The sequence below is a fragment of the Rhodnius prolixus genome, unplaced genomic scaffold (assembly GCF_049639745.1).
Source record: "Rhodnius prolixus isolate KJV_2025 unplaced genomic scaffold, Rpr scaffold_1, whole genome shotgun sequence".
In the NCBI taxonomy this organism is placed as follows: Eukaryota; Metazoa; Arthropoda; class Insecta; order Hemiptera; family Reduviidae; genus Rhodnius; species Rhodnius prolixus.
Window position 1 is genome coordinate 53,183,815 of NW_027411581.1, and position 6,230 is coordinate 53,190,044.

General features: G+C 33.9%; 1 protein-coding gene across 5 annotated transcripts in view; it reads left to right on the forward strand.

Annotated features, from left to right (window-relative positions):
* The window catches only part of LOC141449641 (venom carboxylesterase-6-like), a 41,510-nt gene extending 35,419 nt beyond the window's left edge, over window positions 1-6,091 (forward strand). For 2 of the 5 annotated variants that reach the window (XM_074119264.1, XM_074119245.1), the window contains 7 exons: window positions 484-669; window positions 1,611-1,807; window positions 2,701-2,851; window positions 3,155-3,333; window positions 3,905-4,040; window positions 4,818-4,953; window positions 5,644-6,091. In XM_074119264.1, coding sequence (XP_073975365.1) covers window positions 484-669; window positions 1,611-1,807; window positions 2,701-2,851; window positions 3,155-3,333; window positions 3,905-4,040; window positions 4,818-4,953; window positions 5,644-5,818 — 1,160 coding nt within the window. In that variant the 3' untranslated portion in view covers window positions 5,819-6,091. Of the gene's footprint in view, window positions 1-483; window positions 670-1,610; window positions 1,808-2,700; window positions 2,852-3,154; window positions 3,334-3,497; window positions 3,823-3,904; window positions 4,041-4,398; window positions 4,599-4,817; window positions 4,954-5,643 lie in introns of those variants that run through there. The other 3 variants (XR_012455633.1, XR_012455632.1, XM_074119268.1) reach the window with 3 other exon arrangements.
* The last annotated feature ends 139 nt before the right edge of the window (window positions 6,092-6,230 follow it).

A 6,230-nucleotide genomic window follows, 5' to 3' on the forward strand; every position in this document is an offset into this window, starting at 1 on the left:
AATATTTACAAATATTTTTAAATTTATTGAACCCCAAAACCTTAAATATCTCGAAATAACAACAAATAGACTTGCCCCAATATCAAAATAAACGGCACATATAATATAAGCGCTATTACCTTCCAGAACCAGCTTCTTCAGGTGTTATAATCCATAATACCGATGAGAAAAGTGACACATTCGCTGTCTTTTCTTTTTAGCCTCCGAAGGGTAGACGCCTCTCCCCTTTCTTTTCAAATACTTTTTTGGAGATACTGGTCCTCAGCAATCTAATGCAGGTTGCTGCGCTTTTCCTTACCAGTGAATCGCTCTTTCAGTAAAATCATATCCCTATAAATCCAGCTACCTAACATTACTACCCTGGCCGAAAACATTAAGGAAGCTGAAGGACATTCCCACTCAGACATATTTCCCCAAATTGTGTTAAGTACATGTATACTCATTCCTTCAAATTTTCTAAATGATGCTTTTAATTTGCAAAAGGATTCATCAGCATGGAAGATAACATAATGGCTGGAAATATGGGGATGAAAGATCAAGTTATGGCGCTTGTATGGGTTCGCAAAAATATTGCCAATTTCGGTGGAGACCCAGATCAGGTGACGTTAATTGGCGAAAGTGCCGGTGGTGCATCTGCACATTATCATATGTATTCGCCGATGAGCAGAGGTAAGCAATAATGAATATTATAATAAGTAAATTATCTAAATTGTGAAACAAATCTGGATTGTCTAAATTTATTTGATGTATTCTCTCCATCCTGTAAGGGGAGCCTTCTAGCTCCTCTAATTTACTTAATTTTTACTGTTGACTATCCTACTCACCTGATTGGTGAGACAGCATGGCTCTACATTACCAAATGTGTTCACCGAACGGCAGAGATATTTCGTAAGATTTATTCTATTATGCCAATCCATCTCAGATTTTGATCAAACACTGAATTAAGTTAATATTGGGGTTTAATTTAAATCTAATCCAAACTTAGAACTTTCTCTACAATACGCTGACTACATAATTGACCTTTCTACTTAACCTAGTAGAATCCTCTAACGCTGAGGACATGTTATTAAGGAGTACTATAATACTGTCTCGTTCCGGCAAGCCCAACCCCATTGAATAAAAGAACAGAATTCTCTTCTAACCAGTGAGATCAAGATATTCTCCTCTACCTTCAATGCTCTTCCGTCCTAGGCGCCACGGTAGCCTAGCTTTTACAGGCGAGACTCGCAAAGCTAATATGTATAGTGGTTCTTGGTTTGGTTTGATTACCGGCCTAGGCCAGGATTTTATTCAATAGTTAATAAAAGGAGTTTACAGTAAAGTATGTTTGCTTATCGCCTCCTACGACACCACGTGGCGTCATCCTTTCTATTTTATCCCTTTTTCATTCAACCCTCCCTTCACTCCTGTCACCTTGAAAGCTAGCTTACAGAGAGCGCAGAACTACATAAAACTAGATTTAATTTCCTATTTGATTTGCTAGGTCTCTTCACTTTTATATTTCCGTCCTCATCATCTCTCAGTTACCCACACTATTTTCCCTACGCTTGTAATGTAAAATAAAAAGAATTCCTAAGAATGTTTTAATATATTTGCTTTATTTTTAATAGGTTTGTTTCATAAAGCAGTCTCTCAATCAGGAACAGCTGTCAGTTGTTGGGTGACCGTACCACCTGGAGTAGCGAGGAGTCAAGCAATACACTTGGCAAAACAACTTAACTGTTCTGTGAATTCCAGTCAAATGATCTTGGACTGTTTAAAGACAAAAAATGCTTATGAGATGGTTGAATTATACACCGAATATGTAGTAAGAAATCTATTTATAATTAATTTTCAGTTAATAATTAATAATCAATTGCTTGAGACAACACTTCTCTCCTTAAACTAAGTATAAAAGAAAGCCTGCTTAAATATTAAAATATTAACAGACTAGTGAAGAAAACAGTACAGCAGAAAATTTTGCCCTGAATTCGAGATAATTTCGATAGTGATGTTTTCTTTTATTATCCATAAATTCTTATACTTAAAACCACTCCTATGATGATATGCTATGATTCTAATAAGTTTATATACCTATCTACCATGTGTCTCTTTTAAAGGTTGGGTCTCAGCGTCTTTGTCAGGGTATCATTTTGTTTGGATTATGATAAAAAACTAAAAGCGCCAAACATTTACGCTGAAAGTTTTGTGCAAATCTTCTTATCTACCATGTGCTGTCTTGTCTATAACATTTATTTTTATTTATTCTGATGAATTTGTTTATTCAGAATGAACCATTGTGCTCCCTGAAGCAATATGTTGCACATTTTGGAATACTTGCTGCTCATTCATTGTAGTCTTATAAGCATCCAGCATTCGGAGCAAGAGTAAGTTAGTAACTGTCTGTGGTTGAAGTACAAAAGTGTTTATTGAATGAGGTTCCAGAGGTATCCGTCGGTTAATAAGAGGATAGAGCTCTCTTAATTTCATCGCAACGTGTGGTAGGCTAGGTTCCATGTCTGGTTTCAGTAACTAAAAATTGTTCCTTTTAGGTGACCAGTCTGCTACCTGGTCTTTTTAGTTACAAAGAACTGCACAACTTAATTGCATGTAGTTTTAAATTGTCAGTAAAAATGATTGTTTCTCTAATAAGTTAATTGTTAGATATCCATATGAAAAAAAAAAAAAATTAGATTACAAAGTAACAATATCTATTTAAAGACAGGAGATGAAACTGATTACAACATGTTGCCGATTATTGATACCAACTCAAGTAATCCATTTATACCATTCGATCCACAAACATCAGAACCAGCTCCACTTCCATGGATTATAGGTACTGTTAGTATAGAAGGATCTGGCCAAAGTGGAGGTAATGATTAAATTAATCATATCAAATCAAAACAGTCAAAGTAATTAATTCTCTCCGAAGTTTTGGTAAATTTATCTTCTTCTTCAGTGTAGAACTAAATTCTTTAGAGTTTTAAATTCTGAATTTTTGTTTTTGAGATATCTGACTTTGCTCATACACATATAGAATATATGTTCATTATTTTATTGTATTCAGTGATTCTTCATAAAATGTATTTGCGATGAAAACTCAAATCTAGAAAATTTGACTTTATTTTGAGCTTTACGTTTTAAAGTGCTCAGTTTCAGTTTCTTTTAATTACAGACTACTTCCGCAATTCAAGTGCCTTAGCTGATCTTAATCAAAATTTCGATGAAAAAGCGCCAGGTTTGTTGCAATATAAGGAAACTTCGTTGAATCCAGATAAAATCACAAAGAAAATAAGAGAATATTACTTTGATGGTCAACAGATTACGTTGGATTTATTTAAAAATATATCTGATGTATGTATAATTTACTACTATTACGTATACTTCCAACTTTATGATACATTCTCTTAAAATTTAAATTTGAGTTTTCATTTAATGTTTTTTTTATTTTATTTGGATGTATCATTCAATGTATCGTTGGTATCATATGTTTTATTGCTAGTTAATTTTAATAATAGAAATGTATCAAGTTCGGTGATGGTAAATGTCCATACGCTGGCGGATTGTTGAATTCCATGCATTTCCAACTACCTACTACTTAATACACCAAAGTAACTCTACTGCGACAACTGTCAATTTCTTTTCGCTCACTATGAAAGTTCTAAAAATAAATTCTCCTGAAATATTCTAAGAATGGCTGACTAAAAACAGGTAGAGAGTGTAGTCGGCAACCAATGGTTTTTTGTTAAATATGTTAAAGTTTGATAAATTTTCGCTCGACCGAAATGTGATCTTTTTAATTATTGTGAACCACATTGACGCTTACTGGAATTAATTAAAAAGGTTAGCTTAACTTAAAGTAAAACTTGGTTTTAGTTAAGACTGCTTTAGTTAAGATAGTTTGTAAAGCAGATTTATTTTTTAGATGTTCGGCGATAGACGCAATTCAGCAGTCCCTACTGCCCTAAAATTGCATAAAGGGCCGCACTATTTGTATTACTTTGACTATGAAGTCGAGCACAGTTATCAAGAAATTTTGTTCGGCAAAAAAGTGTTACGAGGTAAGGATGTCAAAAGCATTCGATTACTATTTAGCTTGAAATTTCTGGTAAAATTAATGAGTGAGTCGGCTAAATTTGATTTATAAATAAATAAATAAAAGTAAAATTTAAAATCGGCCTTTATGGTATTTTTTACCCTTCTTACGGCAAGATGTTGATTAGTTTCATTAGAACACAAGCAGATCAATTCTTAAATAACACCTTTAAAACGGTTAATCGCCAGCCTCGAAAAACATGAATAATTTAACAGAACAAATGATAAACTGCAGATGCCAAATAATGACTGTTTGCAGCATGATCTAGAACATATTTCCGACAAGTTTTTTGAATATTCCGCAGGGTTAATTTCGTTTTATAGGGCTGGGCATGATCTGTTGGAAGAATTCTCGCTTCTGGATGACTAATGTTGAGTTTTGGCTACGCTTCTGCTATTGCAATTATTTTACTACTATTCCACTAGTGAGATGTTAAGAGAAAACAACTAGTTACTTTTTTTTGGCATCAACTACTGGGTTATTAGCGCCAACTAGTTCCTACAATTTTTCTTTCTGCTGTTAGGTTAGTTACCGTCAGAAAAATAATATAGATTTTTTTTTTTAAATTTAGTGATATATGTTCTAAAACCATAGCATTTTACAAGTTCCCAATTATTACCTTGATATACTTAAGATTCTCTCACTAGTTCGGGGTCACTGGCGACCGACACCTGTAACTTTAAGAATTGCAATTAGAGAAAATACAGCCTTTCAGTGTTTCACACTGAAATTTTATTTTCAGGAGCTGCCCATCTAGATGACGCAACATTAATTTGGCGATATAAGAACCCGATTGCAATACCACCGTCTACAACAAGCTCCGACTTGAATGTATCACACATACTGTTGAAATTAATTGTTAATTTCGTATATTCTGGGTAATTATTTTTATTTTTAAAATTTCAAGTGATATTGTACTATCTTTAATTTAAGACGTCTTCACAATTTCTGAGAAGTCTACACAAAGATTATAGGTTAGTGAAAGCTGCCTGATAAGGGAAGAGTCCTAAAAACCTAGCATTTTATCAAGGTCTCTCTGGATCCTGCCAGAATGTTTTTTTAATATTTTTTTTATGTGGTCCTCAAGTGCCAGAGGCTAAGTAGCAATTGAAGAGTAATCTGGGCAAACTAAAGACGTTTTTTCTCTTCCTGCCGTAATCTCCGCTCGGCCTGGATTAACTTACTCCCATTGAAGATGTTTTCTAACTTTTTTGGCCAAGTAAAAAAAGCATGAAGCCAGATTGAGTCGACATGGGCTATCGTCCTAACCCAGGACGGTTACTAGCAAAACAGCTAGGAGGTGTCCTGGTTGCCTAAAGCTACTGGATGTTCTTTTATGACAGACGCTGAACTAAGTAACTTACCTCTTCAGCTCAAAAGCTTCACAGCCGCTTGCTAATTCGAATATTCTTGTCTGACTTTTAATTATGTTCTTACCAACGACATGGATATGAAAGGAATTGCTGCATCATGGTGATTGTGGCTACTTCTCGCCAGTTATTTTTTATCTTTTATGGAAGTAGTGCTTTATCTTATGAGTTTTATTTATTTATTCCTTTTTCTGGCAGAAATCCTACTCCTGATGGATCTGACTTTAGCTGGCCTCGGTGGGATAAACAACAACAGAATTTCATCAGTTTTGAAAATAAAGGAATAACGCATAATAGCAAGTTTTTACCTGAACGTATGCAATTTTGGGCTTCACTTCATACGAATGATAAATTTGTGGAACCTGCGGAATAAAGTTATTCAGTTAAGTTATATACATGGTTTGACATGATTTCAATAAACCAGAATTAAATAACTGAACTATATTGTATTTTAATTTATAGAGTAATTTTATTTTTGTACAAAAAACATGATCACAATCGTAACATAGACATCTAATCATCCAATCTTTAGAGGTGTCTTTAGATTGGTCAACCTAAGTATCCCCTGCATCTCAAAGAAAATGAGAATGCTTGTAATGTAACGAAAGTAAAGAGAAGAAAAAATAAAATAAAAAGTGAACCCTTACATTTACACAACTTAGTAACTTGTAATTTCCCAGCTTATTTATTTATTCTCCATCAATACACTCTACATTGGAACTTTAGAGAAAAACCTACCTGGTTCTTTCTCCAGAACCGCACTAATTCGAATTTTAATTTAAAAA